A 23,208-nucleotide genomic window follows, 5' to 3' on the forward strand; every position below is an offset into this window, starting at 1 on the left:
ATGCATCTAACCTGTTAAGTGTGCCCACCAATAATGGAGACTCTTCAACTTTTAAAACGTGTCCTTTAGAGGAGGCTAGCTTGCCATATTCTGGCTTGTCTCATGAGTTAAGACAAATCACAGACAGAGGAGAATAATGAATTGAAGTCTACAGAATAAAGTGCTAATGTAATGGTTATGAAAGAGATCTCAGTCAATATTCTCTTTCTCTGTAATATTACATTTTGCAGGTACCTTGTGTGTGTATATAGAGCAATAGATACTAAATTGGTCAGCCACCTGGAATACATGTTAAATGACACTAGTAAAGTTGTTCTTATTACTAAAATTGATTGGATTCCATTACGTTTTAATGTCTCCCCAATTTGAATCTCTAGACTATGTAACACATCTTGTCAAACGCTCCTGACATATAGATACCTGCTGCACAAGGAAGAATGCCATACATTAATCAACGAGTCAACTTAGCAAATCATCATTTTAGATTTTATAATTTTTTTTTTGGAATTTCACACAGAACACACGTTTCACTCTGTAACCTAAAAATGTTTATGATAATTTAAACTAAATTCATGCCATTTTATAGAACACATAGTATTGCATACAGGCAATTTTCCACTATCTGTGCCCCTGGAAGAGGCAGAGCCACAGATGACTTAAAACAGAATTTTAAAGCTCTTTTAATGCTAATCCAAATCACTGGTATTTGACTTAAGATGCATTTTATTTTTTAACTTTTTCACTGCATTTTGCTTAGGCTTATATTAATTATTTTGTGGCCCAAAAGCTTGACAAATGTCAGGGCTAAGGGTGTCTGGAATTAAAAGTGGGAAATTAAATTACCGGTAATTGAAAGTTGACCATTTAAAATGTGCTTATAAACCCATCATCAGGAGGATTCTCTAAGAACCGTATACAAGAGGCTGCTGTTTCTTCAATGGATTTCGACCAGCCACCAAGATTTCCAGCAAAGTAAGGAAGGATGCTAGCAGAAATATGGTTAAAGTAAGATACCTGTTTCAAAAAGAAAGTACAATATTTTAATTTCTTATTGACTTGGAGCTTTTTCAAGCAAGGATCTGAGTCTTGCTGGTGTAGGGGAGACTAAGACCCTAATCTTCTGGGGTACCATCTGGAATAGATGATCTGAAAGGATGACCTTAGGATTCCCATAGTGTGGACACAAATTACAAGATTACAATTAATTAGGACATTGGGTAAATTAAGAGATTTTTCTCTATCTGGCAGAGCCAATTAATCACAGATGTTTCATCAAACTTACAATGCATGAGCTGCTGTCAATAGCATGGATGAGAAATCCGGCACATATGATTTCACTTCTGATGTACTGTGGAGACGGGGGCACCGACGGCAAAATGACCGACTTCACTGCCACTGTGTAAGTGTTACTGAAAGAAGACATTTTCTAAGCTCTTGTGAGAAATAAAGAATAGTTGTTAGAAAATAAATCCCTATAGTTAACCCAACTTATTTATACAGGTAGAAGTGAAACTATGAAGGCCCAGATCTTCTAGATGAGTGGTCTCATCAGAAAACACTCTCTAGGCTACATTCAAGGTAGGAAATAGTGTTTTCTGCCTTAGAATTGCATATACAATGCTTTGTGTAACTCCATGAAGCTGGAGTCAACCACCAACTGCAGTTTTATTGTGCCCTACAGGGTTGTAATTTCAGCCTCTTTTCCTTTTTAAATTAAAAAACAGGCCGGGTGCAGTGGCTCATGCCTGTAATCCCAGCACTTTGGGAGGCTGAGGCCGGCAGATTACCTGAGGTTGGGAGTTCGAGACCAGCCTGACCAACATGGAGAAATCCCATCTCTACTAAAAATATAAAATTAGCTGAGCATGGTGGCGCATGCCTGTAATCCCAGCTACTTGGGAGGCTGAGGCAGGAGAATCGTTTGAACCCGGGAGACAGAGGTTGCAGTGAGCTGAGATTGTGCCATTGCACTCCAGCCTGGGCAACAAGAGCAAAACACCATCTAAAATAATAATAATAATAATAAAAACAATACCCATTGTTGTTAAAAGAAAAACTCTCAATAATAGAGAACGCTGTAGGCTACAAAATAAAAATCTTCCTCCAGTCCAATTGCACTCCCATGCTATACTCCACCCTAGAAGTGACCACTCTTAACATTTTATTGTATAAAAATAAATGTATAAGAATGACATTTATATAAGCAAATGCACACAAAATTTTTTACATAAATATCATTTTACAAATATCGACTACAATTTGATTTTTCATCTAGCAATAAATCTTTGGAGGTGTTTCTCTATCAGTCCCATTATAGCTGTTTCATCCTTTTTAATGATGGTACAATACTTTGTAGTATGGATCTACCATAATTTATAAGATGGATTTTCCATTTGTTTCTAATATCTTTTGACATAATAAATGATATGACACTGAACATCTGTTAATACTCACATGTGTGTGGGATTATTTGGGACACTTCCTCTTAGAAGCTAGCTGCCATGCTCTGAGCAGTTCAGTGTACATGGAAAAACCATATCTGGGTCCTCTGATCGACAGCCCCAGCTGACAGCCAGCCATGGTGGATGTCTAGCACAGTCAAGCCTTGCTGAATTCTAAACCAATTCCCGGTGTCTTATTTGGCTTTCACTGCATTTTTACTAATCATGGTATGTTTCAAAGGTTTACTGAATACCAGTTTTACATCTACATAGGAAAAGGAACTATTTTAGGATTCTTGCATTGTACTTTGCAAACAGCTGGCACTTAATAGATGACTGTTAATTTTTAAAATAAGAGCTAAAGATTCATCTAGGTATAATTCAAATGAACATAATTCAAGAGCAGAAATATCTACACAGACTTACTTATTTTCACATCAACTTTTTTTTTTTTTTTTTTTTTTTTTGAGACGGAGTCTAGCTCTGTTGCCCAGGCTGGAGTGCAGTGGCACCATCTCGGCTCACTGCAAGCTCCACCTCCCGGGTTCACGCCATTCTCCTGCCTCAGCCTCCCAAGTAGCTGGGACTACAGGCACCCACCACCATGCCCAGCTAATTTTTTGTATTTTTAGTAGAGATGGGGTTTCACCGTGTTAGCCAGGATGGTCTCGATCTCCTGACCTCGTGATCCGCCCGCCTCAGCCTCCCAAAGTGCTGGGATTACAGGCTTTCACATCAACTTTTAATTTCTATCCTATACTATGAAATAGTGATAGAACACTTGAACTGCATATACTCACCCATCCTTGAGAGGTTTTCTTCGTGATATGAGTACTACCAAGTCTTTGGGTTTGTCATCATTCAGCACAGGACAGGTGATGTGACACAGCTGATCATCTTCACTCACCCAGTCTATGACTTCACAGGACCTGTGTATATAGAACAGTGAAAAGCAGCTACACTTTCTACCTGGTAAGGCATTCACTTCCTTTATTTGCTTATATAATCTCATTATTGGTATCCTTATTTGCCCCTTCAGCTCACCTAATCATCCCCCTAAAAGCCAGCATTATTGCTCAAGTCTGTCCTTAGAAGAGCTCTTTGAGGCTGGGCACAGTGGCTCATGCCTGTAATCCTAACACCTTGGGAGGTCGAGGTGGGAGGATCACTTGAGGCCAGGAGTTCAGGACCAGCCTGGGCAAACTTGCAAAATCTTATCTTTACAAAAAAAAAATTTTAAAAATTAGCTGGGTGTGGTGGTGCATGCCTGTAGTCCCAGCTACTCGAGGGGTTGAGGTGGGAATATCACTTGAGCCTGAGCGGTTGAGGTTGCAGTGATCCATGATTGTGCCACTGCACTCCAGCTTGGGTGACACAATGAGATCCTATCTCAAAAAAAAAAAAAAGCCACAACAAACAAACAAAAAACACAAGAGCTCTTTGATCAGAAGGAATAATTCTGCAAGTGATAGACGATGGTGGCCATCTGACTTCAAGTTCATAATTCTCGATACTTCAGTGAAAGGCATTGAGCTGTTTTATACAAAATTATTTTTCTCTAGGATCAAGGAAAAACATTGTGAGGACTCGTAAATCATATAGTCAGTCCAAGAAGGATTGTTTATATAGATAAAGAAATGTGGCATATTGGAAACAGCACTAGCTTTGGAGTCTTTTGACTCCCAGATTGCCACTTACTCGCTACATAAGTTGTGTTAGGCAAGTCATTTTATTTTTTCATCTATAAAATTTAGATAACGATACGTGGGGTTACTGCAAGGATTCAGTGAAAACACCTGGCATAGTACCTGAATCATAGTAGATGTACAAGAAAAGTTAGTTGAATAAGAATTCATTCATTCATTCCATTTGTTCAACTTCAATTTGGCCGGAATGTCAAGTGACAGAGAATAGTGGGAGAAACATTTTTAAAGCATTAACACCAAAGTTTAGGCATTGTTATTCCTAAAAGCTTTGTACTGGTAGAGTATCTACTAAACTGATGCAAGAAAATTGAGAAGTGTTCCTCTTCTCTCAGAATGATTTATTGTGATAGCATTAACCATGACGTATCATTCTGATATGGGAGGTGGGCAGGGAAGTGTTGGATAGAGAAGGGAAGGGTCACTGGTGAGGGCTCCACCCTCGGGCCTGTGCCCACGGACCTAAATGAGGACAGGCATTTCTGTTGTCACACCCCAAAAGTTACCTTTTGGCCACCACACCCCACACCCTGTGCCCATAAAAAACCCGAGACCCTAGCGGGCACATCCAGCCTAGCGGGCTGGATGTTGAGAGGAACAGAAGAGCACACCGCCAGACACCAGCAGACGCTGGCAGGCCATCGATAGTGGAAAGACATGGAATTCGGTCAGGGGTGGTCAGAGGAGAGTCTGGTGGCTGGGCAGCCTGACTCCAGAAGAAGACCACCTTCCAACTCCATCCTCCTTCTGGCTTCCCATCCATCTCGCTAAGAGCAGCTTCCACCACTCAAAACCTTGCACCCGTCCTCCAAGGCCATGTGTGAGCCGTTTTTCCCAGTATACTAAGGCAAGAATCCAGGATACAGAAAGCCCTCTGTCCTTGCGATAAGGCAGAGGGTCTAACTGAGCTGATTAACACAAGCTGTCTGCAGACAGCAAAACTGAAAGAGCACATCACAATACACACCCACTGGGGCTTCCGGAGCCATAAACACTCAACCCTAGATGCTGCCATGGGGTTGGAGCCCAAAAAACGCTCCCCGCGACTTAAGCACCTGCATGATCCCTCTAGGGGTTTGAGCAGCACGAAGAAACAAGCCACACCCCTCTCGCAGGCCCTATCAGGAGGATAAGGGAACTCCTCCCATTTAAACTCTAGCATCTGTGCAAATGTAACACATGACCTTAGAGATGTTTCACTTTAGTGGTATTAAATCATCTATTACATGGTATTTCTAAATCTCTATCACAGTGAGTTTTAGAAAATTTAAAGATGAGCCTCTATCTTGTCAAGATTAGGAAACGCTTAACATAATAGGAAGCCCATCTCACCAACCCTTCCATGTCAACAAGGTGGCCATGAAGCCCTGTGGGGTGCTATAGCCAAGGTGGCTGGGCCTCAGTGCAGCTGGTCCCCATCAGTGCAGTTGGCAGGGTGCACAGCTCTGTACTGTGTTCCAGGAAAGGGCCGGGGAGTGGAGGAGATTGGATTAGGGATGCAGGAGACAGGGAGTAGCAGGAGTAGGAGATGTAGGCTAATACGAACAGGGACATCATCAAGAGGGGGAGCAGGAAGGCATGCCTTTCACCTTGGGGCTCGCACAGCTTGCTGTCTTAGCTTCTCACCAGGGAGGGTTGCTTCACAGAGAAGTAAGGAACCGCCAATGAAATATTGAGAGTAGGCAGGACAAGTGGATAATCACTTCCTCAAGAGCAATGAGGTTGCATATTAAAGTAGAAGAGTGTAAAATTCAGAGCATGACAGACTTGGGTTCCAATTTGGGTTCCATCACTTTATTGTCTGTGCAATCTTGGCAAGTCTCAGAACCTCTTAAATGGAAATAATATCGACCTTGAAGTTACTGGTAGAATTACAATAGATGTGGGTAAAGCAGGTCAACTCAATATAGGTGATAAGTGAGTATAATTTTTGTTTTGTGTCTCTCAATATCACCTGATGCAGTATTCTGTCCACAGCAAACTTTATTTTTATTTTAATTTTTGACAGGGTCTCCTGTGTTGCCCAGGCTAGAGTGCAGTCGTGTGATCTTGGCTCACTGCAGCTTTGACCTCCCAGACTCATGCAATCCTCCCACCTGGGCCTCCCAAGTAGCTAGGACTACAAGCATGCACCACCATGTCCAGTTAATTTTTGTGTATTTTATAGAGAGGCTTTCACCATGTTGCCCAGGCTGGTCTTGAACTCCTGGGCTCAACTATCCACCTGCCTCAGCCTCACAAAGTGCTATGCCCGGCCAAACTTTTAAAAATACTCTTTAAACAATGGGTCACACATTGGACAGTGGAGATGGACTGCAATATGGAGATCATCTTTTACATGATGTCAAGGTTGATTGAGAAAAATTTTTAAGTTTGTTCTTACACACAGTGGGGGTCCCACAAAGGTCGCTTTGTAAAGTCAGACAAGAGACGATAAGCCAAATGTGCTGGACTTCCCACGTGCTTTTCAACCCAAACAGATAAAACATCATGCTCTTCCAGAGTATATATTTTTATCTAAAAGACAACAAAAAAATTACATTACAAAAGAAAACTGATGCTTTTACTTTAGAAACCATACGCATATATATGTAGTCAAAGACCAATTGCACTAACTAAGGCATCTTATTTCCTGGATGAAATTGAAGCCCCATGGCAATTTCTCTTCAAATACTGGGATGTCTAGAGGTCTGTCCAGGATGCTGTAGTCCCGTGTCCTCTAAACGACATGTGACTTGAGGGTGGGCTATTTAATTATTGCACAACAGTTTTTTTTTTTCTCATGAAAAATGTAAAAACCTAGACCTTTCTCTCCTTGTCTCTTTGTGATGGTTCCCTGCCTCTACTGAGGAAAAAAAAGAAAATATCACCAGACTGCTAGGCAGGTCAGCACCTCATCTCCCTCAAGAGAGCGGAGTCAAGGCTATAGCTTAGGACACTTTCCCAGGATGTCAGACATGTCTTCAAGTGGGCCGAGGGGATCCAGGAACTGAGTCAACCACCTCTAGAACCATCTCAGCCTCTCAGCAGGGCCCCTGGAGCACCATATTTCCTCAGCACAAAGCATCCTTTCATTTCTGAATCACTGTGGCTGGATCATCCTTCTGAACGGCCAGTTCCTGGTTTCCTAATGCACATTATTCCTTAGGTAAGAGGAGGCATGCCTTGGGGAGCCATTTGACATATACTTAAGCATGAATGCATCCCATGCTACTCTCAGCTTTTCTTCCACTGTGTTTTTGACAATAATCAGAGATGTGTGTTCAGCTAAGAAAACATTTCTATCCTTCCCATTTTCTTTTCTCTTTCAGGGTACTTTGAAAAGCTAGTGTTGAAATTTGCTACCTTATAACCATTCCCATGGCAACAAGCTGTGAGAAAACAAACAAATACGGGGTTAGGACTTCACTGCAGGAATCAAGCAGATGGAAAAAAATCAGGCTGTAAAGGAGAAACCTTTATTTAAATATAAATATTATCAATAAGAGAATGAAGAAATGAGAAATTAACTACAAGCAGCTCAGACACAAGTGATTATTTGCTTATATCATTTAACCTCTCCAACTGAACTTGCTTCCAAGCTTCCCTTTAAATCCAGCCTGCAAAGGAAGACATGATCGAGGCTGTCAGCACTTACCAAACACCAAGAAAACTACAGATGGGGCTCCAGGTGGCTGGTGAGACTCACCCTACTTAGCATGGGCATGCCTAACTTGCCCCCAGCACAGGGGGAGTTGAAGGAGGTTCATTGGTGTATATCCAGAGAAATTATCAGATTTATCAGTCATCCAATCAGTGCTTGGTGGGCAAGTGGCTCTAGGATGGGCTGCTGGGGCTCTGCAGTCTCAGAGGAGCTGAGGGCAGGTGGCCAGGGTGAACTCCATAGTGCCAGTCCTATTCTGGCCTTGGGTCAGCCATGCTCCATTCTGGTGGAACGAGATGGAGTGGGATGCAATATTGTGCTGAGCACTTATTAAGAGTTGAATTATGTCTCTACCCTTCCACCCCCAAATTCATGTGCTGTAGTCCCAACCCCCTCTACCTCAGAATCTGACCTTATATGGAAATAGGGTTCTTGCAGATGTAATTAGTCAAGATGAGGTTGTACTGTGGTAGGATGGACCCCTAATCCAATATGACTGGCATCCTTGTTAAAAAGGGACATTGGACATAGACATGCTTACAGGGAGAACACATGTGATGACAAAGGTAGAGATCCAGCGATGTTTCTATAAGCCAAGGAGTGCCGAAGACTGCCAGAAAATTACCAGAAGCTAGGAGACAAGCATGGAACAGATTGTCCCTCACAGGCTCAGAAAGAAGCAACCCTGTTGACATCTTGGTCTCAGGCTACCAGCTTCCAGAACTGTGAGACAATAGATTTCTACTGTGTCCACTACCCAGTTTGTGGTCCTCTGTTATAGCAGCCCTAGGAAATGAATACAGCACTTTCCTAGGTGGCTGCTCCTCAGGCTGCAGTCACATGCTTCTGCTTCCTATCATGGAGCCAAATCAAACATCAAGCTAAGTTGTAACCACCACTGAATTCTGCCCTTACAGAGCTCACTCGACTTATGCAATGTCAGGTACAGTACTGGATGAGCAAATTCGATTTTGATCTTTCCCCTAGAAGGTGAGGGAAGCAGAAAGTCCCCATTGCCCTGCTGTCTAAATCAATGATATTGATGCAAACAAAGCAGACAAAGAAATGCAGTAGTTAGTTTTGGTTCTCTTTAAACCCTGCTAAGAAAGACCAGCTTTTGCTTAGTGAAAAAATTTTCCAGGAACAGTTCTCCAAGAATATGAATTACCTTTCACACTTGGGAATATAGAGATTCAATTTATTTATTTATTTATTTGTAACCAACTGATATGGTTTGGATTTGTGATTTCAGCCAAATCTCATGCCAAATTGTAATCCCCAGTGCTGGAGCAGGGACCTGGTGGGAGGTGACTGGATCATGGGAGTGAACTTCCCCCTTGCTGTTCTTCTGACAGTGAGTTCTCATGAGATCTGGTTGTTTGAAAGAGTGTGACACCTCACCCTCTCTCTTCCTCCTGCTCTAGCCATGTAGGACGTGCCTGCTTCCTCTTTACCTTCTGCCATGATTGGAAGTTTCCTGAGGCCTCCCCAGCCATGCTTCCTGTGCAGGCTGTGGAACCGTGGGCCAATTAAACCTCTTTTCTTTAACAATCACCCAGCCTCAGGTAGTTCTTTATAGCAATGTGAGGATGAACTAATACACCAACTCAAATGTTTTCTTTATCATTTGATGGTTGGAGAATTTTATTCTATGAAATGAAGCTTAAAGCAAGCAGGCTGAAAATCTGCTGGAGCTTGCTAACATTTTATTAGTGATATCCTTTTTTTTCATTTTAATAAGATCCTTTTTGAATTTGAATTTGAATGTGTTATACAAATAGTATAAGAGGGCTTTCAATCCCAACACTTTGGGAGGCCAAGGCTGGCAGATCACCTGAGGTCAGGAGTTTGAGACCAACCTGGCCCACATGGTTATACCCTGTCTCTACTGAAAATACAAAAATTATCCAGGGGTGGTGGCACATGCTTGTAGTCCCAGCTACTTGGGAGGCTGAGGCATGAGAATCCCTTGAACCCGGGAAGGGGAGTTGCAGTGAACCGAGATCACGTCACTGCACTCCAACCTGGGAAACAGAGTGAGACTCTGTCTCAAAAAAACAAACAGTACAAGAGGAAACAACTAAAAATTTGAGAATTTTTGTGCCATCTATTGACAAATATGTTTTGAAGACTACACTGTGGGAAAGAGGGCAAAAGTGGTTTTTACAGAAGCCTAGGGGAGCCTTCATTTTCCTTGGAGGTATCTGGAGATGACCACGGGGGCCAAGTGGGTGGGGGTCGGAGAGGCAGAGCTCTGGGCCCAGCCCTCCCCCAGCTCCATGAGACTAGCTCCCCTCTGGTCTGTTTCCCATACTAGGGATCTGTCCTGTGTAAAGGTTTTCAGGTGGTTCGTGTCATTCTGGCTTTCTCCACAATTTTCCCAGTACATCCCCAGGTCTTCCTTAAATAAAAAGCTACTCCTGTCAGGCCAGTCTCCTACTCAATGCTAATTTCCACCAGGAGAACTTGGCGCAAACTACCTACTGCCTAGAAAGCCCTATTTCTCCCTCAGCAATCCAATCCTGACACTGTCTTCAAGGAGGTAAGAATGGCCTCCTCTCTGAAGTTCTCCCAATATAACTGTCTTCTCTTACTTGGAATTGCCTGTAAGAGCTGACTTTTATGGTTTAAGCACTATAATCTCTCACTTGTTAATAAACAACCTTATAATTATTCTTCAGCTGTTTCATGTACCTTTGTGATGTTTCCAAAATACACATTTTGCTCCTTGTATTAATACTACAATTAATTCTATCATTACACATGAAACATGAAATGAATTAAAACCATAAGCCCTATCCAATTTCATCACACATACTACAATCTTAGATTTTTACCATCTAATTTATATTGAAAACCTGGAAAAAACATGTTTTGGTTTTTTTTTTCTAGAGATGAGATCATTTTATGCTGCCCAAACTGGCCTCAAACTCCTAGGCTCAAGCAATCCTTCTACCTCAGATTCCCAAGTAGCTGGGACTACAGGTGGATGCTGTCAGACCCGGCTTTGAGGAAAGTATGATTCTTTTCTTTTTTTTTTTTTATACAGGGTCTCACTCTGTTGCTCAGGCTAGAGTGCAGCGGCACAATCTCGGCTCACTGCAACCTCCGCCTCCCAGATTCAAGTGATTCTCATGCCTAAGCCTCCCCAGCAGCTGAGATTACAGGTGCCCGCCATGACACCTGGCTAATTTTTTATTTTTAGTAGAGATGGGGTTTCACCATGTTGGTCAGGCTGGTCTTGAACTCCTGACCTCAAGTGATCCACCCACCTCGGCCTCCCAAAGTGCTGGGATTACAGGTGTGAGCCACTGTGCCTGGCCAGAAAGTATGATTGTTTTCTGTTTTGTTTTGTTTTTTTGACATGGAGTCTCACTCTGTTGCCCAGGCTTGAGTGCAGTGGCACGATCTCAGCCCACTGCAACCTCTGCTGCCCAGGTTCAAGAAATTCTCCTGCCTCAGCCTCCCAAGTAGCTGGGATTACAGGCGTCTGCCACTGCTCCTGGCTAATTTTTGTAGTTTTAGTAGAGACAGGGGTTCAGCATCTTGGCTAGGCTGGTCTTGAACCCCTGACCTTGTGATCCACCTGCCTCAGCCTCCCAAAGTGTTGGGATTACAAGCATGAGACACTGCACCCAGCCCAAAAGTATGATTCTTAACAGACAACTGTGTTGTAAGAATTATTCAACTAAAAGGTGACAGAAAAAATTAGAGTCATATTTTGAAATTAAAAACATATAAGCTGTAAAACGTGGGAGAGAAGAGGATAATTCTTCAAAAACATTTTTTATCAGATTTTTAAAATCAGATTTTCATCATGAGTATATTCTTTAAAGGAGAAATTCAAATTCAATGGAAATAATGTAAGAATATTTCTTTAACTATACAATATCCTCTAGTAACTATTTACATAATAATTGAGAATTAGTCATTGATAGCTCTCCCACAACACTAGCAAATTTATTTGGGTATGCTTTGGGCCACACCCTCCCAAGAACTGAAGTTATAATATATTCTACGACTTCACTAAATATGTTCTTTCACTCCATTCCAGACATGAATTTGTTTTTTCCACTGCTGCTCATGAATGCTCAGATCCCAGCAATGATGAAAGAAGCAGGTTTTATAATAGTGAAGAAAACAAAGTAGTGAAGCATCTTTTATGAGAGATAAACAAATGCATTAGTTAAACCTGTGTTTCTGCATCACTGAACCAGGCAAAGACAGAAACTTCACTGGATCCAAATGGGATAAGGAAGACCTTTAAAGGATTTAACAGTGAGGACAAATAAATCATAAAAGGAAACAACCAAAAACAAAACATTCAGAAGAGGTCAAAGTCAGAGTTGAAAAGAATCAATGAAGTAGCATCTGAATTTACTTAGATTTTAAGGTAAAGTAACAATATAATTTATCATTCAAACTGGAACACCAAGACACTGTTAATAATTATGATGGGACAACAGGTGTAAGCCAGAACTGTCCCAAGAAAATCAGGACACACGGTCATCCTATTTCATAGGCTGCTGCTTCACTGATGATGAAAATCAGTGCATACTGAAATATGAACGTAGCCAAAGTGCTGGCATTAGTGAGCGTCTCTGAAGTGCTAGGCGCTCCTATGGTCTGGGTGTAATGGTGAGCAGATCGGCCCTCAGAGAGCTTACAGTCTAGTTCACATGGGCATGACCTTCCGAGGGTCTCCTAATAAACCTCTGAAATTAAATAAAATTAAGATCCAAATGATGTATGTCTCTTTAAACCTGATGGCATGCAAAACACTGTAACAGGTCCTAAGAGAGATACAAAGAAGTCGAGACAAAGCCTCTTTCTTAAGAGGTTTATAATGTACTCAGGGAAAGAAGATCATGTGTAAGCATGTGTAAAAAGTTAAATTTCCATGTAAGGCTTAAATATTAATTTGAGGTAGCTGGGGAAGAAATGTCATAAGGTAGTGTATAATTAATTGAAAAATTGTTTATTTATTTATTATTTTTAGAGACAGAGTCATGCTCTATTGCCCAGGCTGGAATGCAATGATGTGATCATAGCTCACTGGAGGCTGAAATGCCTGGGTTCAAGTGATCCTGCCACCTCGACCTCCTGGGCAGCTAAGACTGCAAGTGTCTGCTACCACAGCTGGCTGATTTTTAATTTATTTGTAGAGATGGGGTCTCATTATTTTGCCCGGGCTTGTATCAAACTCCTGGCCTCAAGGGATCCTCCTGCCTTGGCCTCCCAAAGTACTAGGATTAGTACGTGAGCCAGCACACACGGCCAAAAAAATTAATTTTAAAGAAGTCATGACTAAAGGAGTTACTAGAAAAAGAAGTTCCTAAGTCAAGTGTGGCAGGAGAGGCTTTATGGAGAAGCATCTGTCCTGATCTAGATCAGGTGGGATTTGGGTAGATGGAGAAGAGAAGGAGGGAGAGACGGGATGTGAGAACCTAAGCTCAGAGGTAGGAGCATGTGGGGCATATTTGAAGGACTCCAAATCAACCAGCTTGTAGAGACAGGGCTGAAAAGATGGTTGCCTCTTATAAACAGTTTCCTTAAAAGGGTTTTTTTTTTTTTTTTTTTTATCTTAAAAGCCGCAGTAGAAGCAGTAGAACCACCACCACCACCAAAGCTTTCATTTGTGATGGGCAATGGACTATGCAAATACCTGGAGGTGTCCTACCTTTTCCACAGTGCTGGTAACCTCCCATCCCCTTTTGGCTGCCAATTTTTTGAGGGCCTCCACATTGCTGTCACTCAGGGATGCCTAGAATAGAAATATTTTTATAGCTATGTGTTCAATACATGGATGTGTGATCACATATTTTCTGCTTTAAAAATGGACACTGTTGGAGGAGGTATGTGTTGAGTCCCAGTGATAATGTTGAGTTTAGAACTAAACTACAGGCCGGGTAAAGTGGCTCAAGCCTGTAGTCCCAGCACTTTGGGAGGCCAAGGCACGCAGATCACTTGAGGATAGGAGTTCGAGACCTGCCTGGCCAACATGGTGAAACCCCATCTCTACTAAAAATACAAAAATTAGCCAGGTGTTGTAGTGCAAACCTATAAACCCAGCTACCTGGAGGCTGAGGCAGAAGAATTGCTTGAACCTGCCACCTGGAGGCAGAGGTTGCAGTGAGTGAAGATTGCGCCATTGCACTCCAGCCTGGGCGACAGAATGAGACTCTGCCTCAAAAAAACAAAGAAACTAAGCTACAGCTAACATATAATTTTTATCTTGAACCCTTAATTTAGAATTCAGACAAAGTAACTGTATACTTAACAACTGGGTATCTATCATTTTAGTTGGTGTCCTGAGCAAAGACAGACTACCTTTCAGTATGACTGATAATCAACATGTAATAAGTAAACTTGGATTTCTCTTTATATTCAGTGGTTAAAAATATTCAAATGATACTACTTTGTTATTGTTTTTATAAAAATGCAAGCTGGTGGGCACACGTCACGGTGAGATGCCGGATGGGACTGTGCCATGCTTCTGGAACATACCTGACAGCAGAGCATCCTGAGTCTGCAGTTTGGGAACTGTAAGAAGTCAAACAAGGCTCAGCTGCCGACTGGTAAGCAGTAACTGATAGCCTGGTTTCGTTTCATTTTGACATGACTGGCTGATATAATCCACCTTGTCACATAGCCTGTGTCGGCACAACCTAAGCCAGTTAGGCCAGGTGATTTCCGTTTTTGTAATGATAAGACTTTTATATGAAGAGCTCCAAATCATAAAACGTCACCTGCTTGCTGATATCCCAGTGTATGCAAAGTGGAACCTCTTCTTTGTGGGAAATAACATATTTCCTGGAAAAAAAATTAAAATGTTAAATGAGAGTTTTTTTTTTTCTCTGCATTTAGCACACAACAAAACCATAACACTTTCTTGAACTTCTGTCAGCCATGGATATCAGTGGAACAATGTGGAAGAACTATTTCCATAAGTCAGTAATCAGCCTTTGCGGCCAGGAAAATCAGACCTTCTCTTTTTCTGTTATGTGGGAATAGAGACCCAGAGAGGGGCTCTTATATAATTTGTCAGATTAGCGAAGACTCCATAAAATCATTACACCTTAGGTTCCTTACCTGCCTAGGCGAATTCTCTTGCGTGCAATAGCTCCCCGATAGCGTCTAAAATCATCCTTTAATCAAAAACAAAATCAAATCAAATCAAATAAATCTCTACTATCTTAGTGGTATAATCCTTAAGTATCCTTCTCCTAAATCAGTCAAAAGGGCTAACTGGGATGTGGCATCTCTCCATGAACTGACTTCATCAAGTCAGAGCCTCTGTGCTGAATCCACAAAGGGCAGTTGCACTGACAAAGGTGTAATCCTTCCAGTTATTTTCTTCCTTTTTCAAAAGTGGAGATTATTAACATTTCTATTACCAGAATTGTACTCAATTCTCACTACAGAGTTTTTAGAAAAAATTAACATTGGCAATCAGGTAATTTCGGGATGAGGGAAAGATATGGTTCCCATGAACGTGGCACAGCATCAAGAGCTAGAGGTAAGGAAGCGAGAGAAGAGACCCAGAAATAGGACACAGAAGGTGACATCCTACCCACGGCAGTGTGTGGCCCAGTAGAGGTGAGGTCTTCAGGGCTTCCATTATTTGAACAAATGATCAGAGTGCTCGGAGGGGGGAAAGGAAAAGAAAAAAGCCCACTTCACTTTGTGATGCTGAAAAGAGAAAAAAACCAAAGGCAAAGAGCCAAAGAGGTTGTTGCTGGTGGCGGGAGATTCTGGGTAGAGCTCTCTATTCACAGGTCTGGCTATTGAACCTCGTGTGATAATAACTGACCTTTGAAATGGGTTGAATTCTGGGAAATGTGATGAGATTTTCCTTATCATCAGCAGCATTGTAAATGAGAAAAGCACTGTTGATGTGACGCCCTCGGCCCTCAGCCCATTCCTGACAGTCAAAGGCCTCCACGCGAACTCCAACTTCAACACTGTGAAGGATGACACAGGGCGGTGGGCAAAGAGGATCTCGACCCATTAGGCCCTCCTTGCCCACTGCCGCCACCTCCTCCAAGCAACAGGAGGATAAGGGCCTGGGTTTTCTTCTTTGTTATCAGCAAATCTGTGCAACTATTAACATCCATTTTCAGGTCAATGGGCTGCTTTTTACAAGCCCCTAAGAGCATTTCCATTTTACTTCCCCACTTTCAAGTGGGAAAAAGGCCAGGAAGGGCTTTATAAACATTCATGAACGTATTGTGGCAATGTGGGGGAGGGCTTAAATTGTGCCAAAGTTAAGTTTTCTTCCCTAAAATCAATAATTATGTAATTAAAAAATAAACACTGCAATTAGATAGGAAACACAGATACTCTTTTCACATTTAAAAAGAAAAAAATACTAAGTCAAATCTTTTCATTGTGTACCAAGAATAATAAAAATAACTGGGAAGTGGTTTGGATTTCATGGTGGTAATACCAGGTCCATTATGAGTTGATTGACCATCTAGTCACTGGGACTGGAAGGAAAAGTTAATAATTATGCAGGGATGACAGGTACAAACCAGGTCCAACTGGGGCCAACTGGGACATACGGTCACCCTTATAAGACAAAAACCAGTCTGTCACAATTTACTAATTGTGAGAAGGCCCCAAGCAGAACAAAGGGTTAAACATGTGTTCATGGATTTTGAAAACTGCATGAAAAAAATGGAATTTTGTTAAAGTAGTTCCTATACTCACCTCCAGGCTGAAATTAAAAATTACATTTGTGCAACTTTAAATTTCTTCATAGCAGTCTAAGGGCTCACTTTACCAGGTCTGAAATGTATTGTTGACAATGGCAGTGAAGACAAGACGATCTCCAACTGTAGATGGCCCCCGGAACTTAAACATATCTATGGACTTCAGAAAGGGATGTGCCCAACACAGGCGGCTGGAGAGACAAAGGCAGGGAGAGAGAAGAAAGCGATCACTCATTCATTCATTGAACAAATACATAGACAAGTCTTCAACCTATTTTCTAAATAAGCATTTCTTTAAACTTGACTGAAATAAATAACTGGCTTATGTGTGTTGAGGGTAGGTCTGCACGATACCTGCCAATATCTTGGGAAATACCGGGTCCCCGAGTAGTGGGGTCTTTACCCAGATGTTGATGCTTCTACGCCTCTCGTAACAGTCCCACTCTTGTCTCATTTCCCAGGGAAGTCCCTTGGAACAACAAACCAATGCTTTTTGTTCTAATTTGAATTATAGTCATCCGGATAGCTCATGACTGTAGTCTCAAGAAGTTGTGATCCGGGTTGAAGTGGGGCCCAAGTGAAGGCAGGTGTCCTCACACAATTCCTCAGCTTCACAGTTAATCAGATTCACCCACAGATCAAAAGACAAGATTTTCACCCCAGAAAAGTTACCTGGATTGCTACATAAAGCCTGAAAGGCTAGGAGATACGCATTTTACGATTTTTGTGTGTATGACATGTTGAAATAGTTATATATAATATTTAATTTCAGAAAGTTACTTCCATAATTTTCTACATTTTAGATTCCCACTGTCATCATTCAATTACTCTGTGCCAACACCAAGTGAACAGATGCTGCCATAGTTATATTATAAGCCTTTACAAAGAACATGTTCAATTGCTTTACTGTCATTAAGAATGACAATCTCATTTTAAAAACAAACTCACTTATTTGTGCATGATTTTTAGAAAGGATAACTACAGGTTTCTAACTATAGTCATAACTATAGACATATGAATAATAAAATTATTTTAATTTGAGGGAAATACAACCTTAGCAATTTTCAATGGTTATGAAAATTGTCAGAAGGGCAGATCCTATTCAAATGCATTTCCAGGGTACAGAGTGTTCCCTAAAGTTGCTCAATTACCTACATCTTTCCATTAAGAATAAAATAACCTTTTTGAAATCGCGGAGTCTTTAAAAGTTTTTCTAGGCCAGGCACGGTGGCTCACGCCTGTAATCCCAGCACTTTGGTAGGCCAAGGTGGGCGGATCATGCGGTCAGGAGATCGAGACCTCCTGACGGGGTGAAACCCTGTCTCTACTAAAAATACAAAAATTAGCCAGACGCGGTGGCGGGCGCCTGTAGTCCCAGCTACTCGGGAGGCTGAAGCCGGAGAATGGCGTGAACCCAGGAGGGAGAAGCTTGCAGTGAGCAGAGATTGCGCCACTGCACTCCAGCCCGGGCAACAGAGCGAGACTCCGTCTCAAAAACAAAAAAAAAAACACACAAAAAAACCAAAAAAGTATTCTAAATATTCTGTTCCTTCTTTTCCTATTTTTCAGTTAATTCTTTGGCCATAATTATTTTTAACCAAGCACCTTTTAAAGTCAGACCTAACTGTAAATTGTCTTTGAAAAGGTTTGTAACTGACTGACTTTATTTATTTACTTATTTATTTATAGAGGCTGGAGTGCAGTGGCGTGATCATAGCTCACTGCAGCTTTGAATCCCTGGGCTCAAGTGATCCTCTCACTTCTGCCTCCCAACTAGCTGGGACTATAGGTGCACACCACCACACCAGCACATTTTTTTGTAGAGTCAGGGTCTTGCTATGTTGCCCAAGCTTGTCTTGAACTCCTGGCATCAAGCAATCTTCCTGTCTCGGCCTCCCAAAGTGCTGGGATTATAGGTGTGAGCCACCATGCCCAACCTAGACTGATTATTTTTAACTGTGAAGCCTGTCTTCTAGTTCTGTTCTGCATTTACTTTGTCATAAGCTATCAAGACAACGAGTTGCAGTTTCATAAGATCAATATTCATAATTCAGAATAAAGTATTAAAACTGCCATCTCATTTTTATTTTTGAACCAAATATTTAAACATTCACCTTCAAACAAAAGGACAGATTAATCCTAAAGTAAGCAAGTAAATGATTTAGAAATCATTATAAAAGGCAATATTTTCCTCAGTCTTTTCCTTGACTTCTTGAGTAGCCCAAGAACTGGATCTCAGTCCCTTTCTATTTTCTCCTCACTGGTCCCAAAATCATATGCCGAAGGTCAAAACCAAGAACCTTGCAGAAATAGTAGCCACCGTCTCCATCCAAGCCATAATCTGGCCACCGAATGTATTTCCGTGATGGTTTGCGTGGGGTGGGAGGACCAGTTCAATGCTCTGAACAGAGGTGCCCCTTGTGGAAACCGCTCCTTCCTCTTCATCAAAAAGGAGATCTGAAAGGTGGATGTAAACATTAATGAAGGTGGAGTGAACCATAGGCCCTGGGGCTCCAGCTTTTCCTTCCCAGCAGCACATTCAACTCGGATTTATAGAAAAATTAAAGTGTTCTCAAAGGCTTAAGACTGAGCAAATTGACAGGTTCTACAGAGTGACTCTTAATGGTGAATATTTGCAGTGAATTGGGTTAGGATAACATCGGAAAGGGCCTTTAGAGATCGTATTCTAGCCTATAAAATAAGTCTACTGGAATTTTGATGGAAAGAATGGTTACACTGAAACTTGAGTTGTTCGTGGTGGGGTAGGGACAGATCAGGACAGGAAGGGGCAGAAATGTTGGGGGTGATGGATATGTCATTATCTTGATTGTGGTGATGTTTTCACAGGTGTAAACTTCCGTCAAAACTTATCAAATTGTATGCTTTAAATATGGGCCACTGTTTGTCAATTATACCACAATAAAGTTGTTAAAAATAAAGGAATCTGAGCTACGAAGGACCAGAGACACCAGAAAGCTTGAAACACTACCTTTAGAATGGAAATATGGCCTGCTGTGGAAACTGTTTGTAATGATTGCAGTCACAAGCAGGAAAGACACACTCTGTTATACTTCTTCACATCCTTCCGCTTTCATTTTTTTTTTTTAGACGGAGTCTCACTCTGTCATCTAGGCTGGAGTGCAATGGTGCAATCTTGGCTCACTGCAACCTCAGCCTCCCAGGTTCAAGAAATTCTTCTGCCTCAGCCTCCCGAGCTGGGATTACAGGTGCGTACCAGCATACCTGGCTTATTTTTGTATTTTTAGTAGAGATGGTTTTCACCATGTCGGCCAGGCTGGTCTCGAACTCCTGACCTCAGGTGATCCGCCCTCCTCGGCCTCCCAAAGTGCTGGGAGTACAGGCGTGAGCCACCGTGCCTAGCCTTTCTGCTTCTTTTGAATATCTGCTCCATTTACTAACAAATTGGTTTTTACTCTTAACAATGGAGAAATCTGACTGCAAAGCAGTAAAATGTATTCAATTATGCTTTTTGCATCATGAAGTGAACCACCAGCTAGGTTTCCAGCTCACATGCTATTGTTGGGCACCAGGGGGAAAGGATTTACAACTTGGGGCACCATCCTGGCTGTACTGTCAGAGGCAGAGCTGAGCTTGCAGTGTGAGAGGGAAGATACACCCAGCAACTGTTGGTGCTCTCAGCACAGTCTCCACTGGTGATCCGGAAGTGTAGTCACAGAAACCCTTAACTCCACTTCCTAATATAATTTTTAGATTTATCATTAATTGATGGTCTCTTTTATTTTTTCTTATTTCCATTGATCATTTCAGTCCCCAGCTTAAAATAAGTGAGTAGCTACCCATTGTTTTCATATAAAACCCCAAATCCTTCCCACGGCCTGCAAGCCCTGTCTTCCTGGTCTGGCCTCACTCTCCCTCGCCCTTTGCTCCAGCCACACTGGTCTTTTTTCACTTCCTGAGGAAGTATTATCTTCAACAACAGGGCGTTCGTCACATCCCTGCTGTCTACAGCAATCCCCCTGGCCACCACCACCTGTGTCTTCTATTTCACTCATACTCTGTGGCCCCTGCTTGGTCATCACTTCCTCAGGGGAGCCTTCTCTGACCTCCACAGCTCAGCCTCACCTTCAGGATCTCCCAAAGGATCTTTCTTTCATGGCTATAGTTTTATGTTTTTTGTGTGCCCTTTTATTATGTGACCCACTAGATCCTAAGCTTTTTGGTGCAGGGACTATGGATTTTTAAAATTCTCATATAATTCCTGAACATAGGTGCTTAATAAATATTTATTAAATGAAATGAATGAATAAACAACTTAGCTGATTTACTTAACATTCATAGTCCTTACTCTCAATAGAATATTTTTAGGTAATAAAATAGTTGTACTGACACTTCTGTCTGCTGTTGATGAGAGTCCCCACTGGTCCCCATTTTTGCTTAGAAGTATCAGACACTCAACTATTTCCAGTTTGGTGGGTGTGGAAGAGTATCTCATGTTGGTTATAATTTGCATTTTCCTGATTACTAATGAGTTCCAACATCTTTTTACATGTATATTAAGCATTCTTGTCACCTCTTCATGAAATGTCTCTTTATATCATTTGCTTCAAATATTGGTTGTCTCATTTCCGGAGATTTTTTTTGAATGTTAGACATTTCTCTCCATTCTCCACATCTCCTAACCTCCCTTACACATTTCCCATTTCTTTGTCTATCGGGCTGCATTCTAGTTAACTCTATCAGATCTATCTTCCAGTTCCCTGTCTTCTCTGCTGTTTCATTCATTCACTAAGTTTCAAATTTTAATTATTATATATTCTTTTTTATAGAAATTGTCTGTCTTTGTTAAACCTTCTAGGTTATCATTTTTTTGTTGTTCTTGCATTATACTCTTGATACTCTTTTATTTCTTAAAACATATTAAGCCTCTTACTTCATCTTACTTGATAAATTCATTATCTGCTGTCTTTGTGGGCCTCGTTCAGACTTTGTGGGGCCTGGTGTCACTTCCAGATCTTGCTGCCTTGCTTATTTCTGTCTCTTATGATTTCTCACTAGGATCTCATATTGCTCGGATCTTTTTCTGTAGAAATTCTTGAGAGCTGGCTTTAAAGTCATTTCTTCACAAAAGAGCTGTATTTGCAGTTGCAGATCACCTGGGGTCCTACAACACAGCACCACTGTACACTAAAGTTTCCTTGTTCTGTTTTAGCCCAGACAGGTCATGTGACTTCTGAGGATCCAAATCTGCATGAGGATGCACTTGTGATTGAATTCTTAAAGGGAAATATTTTTTTTCCTCATTCTACCTAAGGCTAAGGTTCTCTGGAGGGTGGAATTTTTCTAGTTGACTCACTGAGGGAATCACCTTTAGGAGGTTCCAGCACCAAGGAAGGTTCCCTGATCCAACCTTCTCCCTCACATGGGCCCCTCGTTTTGTCTCCTGAGCCCAAGTAGGTCCATTACACACAAGCTCTATGTCTTCAGGCACCTGCTAGGTTCTCCAGAACAAATGCCAGCCCCAATGCTTCCTTGCAGTGCTGCATTTGTGTTTTCTCACCATTTCTGGACTTCAAAGTTTTCTCTTATTTTTCTGCCAGCTGAGATGTGCTTGCAAAGATGTTTGTAAATATTTTTCCAGAAATATTTGGTTTTACACAACAATGAATCCACTATATTGCTAGAATCAAAATTGAATCACTTTCTAAAGTGATATTTAAAAGAAATATGCAATCTTAATCCCTTCCCATTTCTCTCTCTTTCTAAAATTGATTTTATTAGAAGATGTTTTATATATATCCCAAACTAGTATTGATTGAGGTTGTTTTCAGGCTAATGTTGCTTACTCAAACGGTACATTTTTTGTTTAAAATAAATTAATACAATTACCTGACTTCAAATTATGCTACAGAGCTATAGTAAGCAAAACAGCATGGCACTGGCATAAAAACAGACACATAGACCAATGGAACTAGAACTAGAACTGGGAACCCAGAAACAGATTCACACACCCACAGTGAACTCATATTTGACAAAGGTGCCAAGAACATACATTGGGGAAAGGACAATCTCTTCAATAAATGGTGCTAGGAAAACTGGATACTCATATGCAGAAGAATGAAACTAGGCCACTATCTCCTATGATACACAAAAATCAAATCAAAATTGATTAAAGGCTTAAATCTAAGACCTCAAACTATAAAACCATTACAGGAAAACATCAGGGAAAGTCTCCAGGACATTGATCTGGACAAAAATTTATTGAGCAATACCCCACAAGCACAGGCAACCAAAGCAAAAATCAACAAACAGAATCACATCAAGTTAAAAAGCTTCTGCACAGCAAAGAAAAGAATCAACAAAGTGAAGAGACAACCCACAGAATGGGAGAAAATATTTGAAAGTTATCCATCTGATAAGCAATTAATAACCAGAATATATAAGGAGCTTAAACAGCTCTGTAGGAAAAAATCTAATAACCTGATTAAAAAATGGGCCAAAGATTTGAATAGACATTTCTCAAAAGAAGACATTGCAAATGGCAAACACGTATATAAAAAGGTATCGACATCACTGATCATCAGAGAAATGTAAATCAAAACTACAATGAGATATCATCTTACCCCAGTTAAAAATGCCTTTTATCCCAAAGACAGGCAATAACCAGTGCTGGAGAGGATGTGGAGAAAAGGGAACCTTCATACACTGTTGGTGGGAATGTAAATTAG

The 23,208-nt window shown here is 41.3% G+C and overlaps 1 protein-coding gene across 4 annotated transcripts in view; it reads right to left on the minus strand.

Moving 5' to 3' along the window:
• Window positions 1-467: 467 nt before the first annotated feature.
• ACOT12 (acyl-CoA thioesterase 12) overlaps window positions 468-23,208 on the minus strand; it is a 65,867-nt gene continuing 43,126 nt past the window's right edge. For 3 of the 4 annotated variants that reach the window (XM_001111108.5, XM_078004954.1, XM_078004953.1), the window contains 10 exons: window positions 18,802-18,958; window positions 16,573-16,692; window positions 15,601-15,751; window positions 14,880-14,935; window positions 14,537-14,600; window positions 13,468-13,551; window positions 6,528-6,661; window positions 3,242-3,370; window positions 1,283-1,409; window positions 468-1,014 (listed from right to left, as the gene is read on the minus strand). In XM_001111108.5, coding sequence (XP_001111108.3) covers window positions 865-1,014; window positions 1,283-1,409; window positions 3,242-3,370; window positions 6,528-6,661; window positions 13,468-13,551; window positions 14,537-14,600; window positions 14,880-14,935; window positions 15,601-15,751; window positions 16,573-16,692; window positions 18,802-18,958 — 1,172 coding nt within the window. In that variant the 3' untranslated portion in view covers window positions 468-864. The remainder of the gene's footprint in view (window positions 1,015-1,282; window positions 1,410-3,241; window positions 3,371-6,527; window positions 6,662-13,467; window positions 13,552-14,536; window positions 14,601-14,879; window positions 14,936-15,600; window positions 15,752-16,572; window positions 16,693-18,801; window positions 18,959-23,208) is intronic. The other variant, XM_015140350.3, reaches the window with a different exon arrangement.

This window comes from Macaca mulatta, chromosome 6 (assembly GCF_049350105.2).
Source record: "Macaca mulatta isolate MMU2019108-1 chromosome 6, T2T-MMU8v2.0, whole genome shotgun sequence".
Taxonomy (NCBI): domain Eukaryota; kingdom Metazoa; phylum Chordata; class Mammalia; order Primates; family Cercopithecidae; genus Macaca; species Macaca mulatta.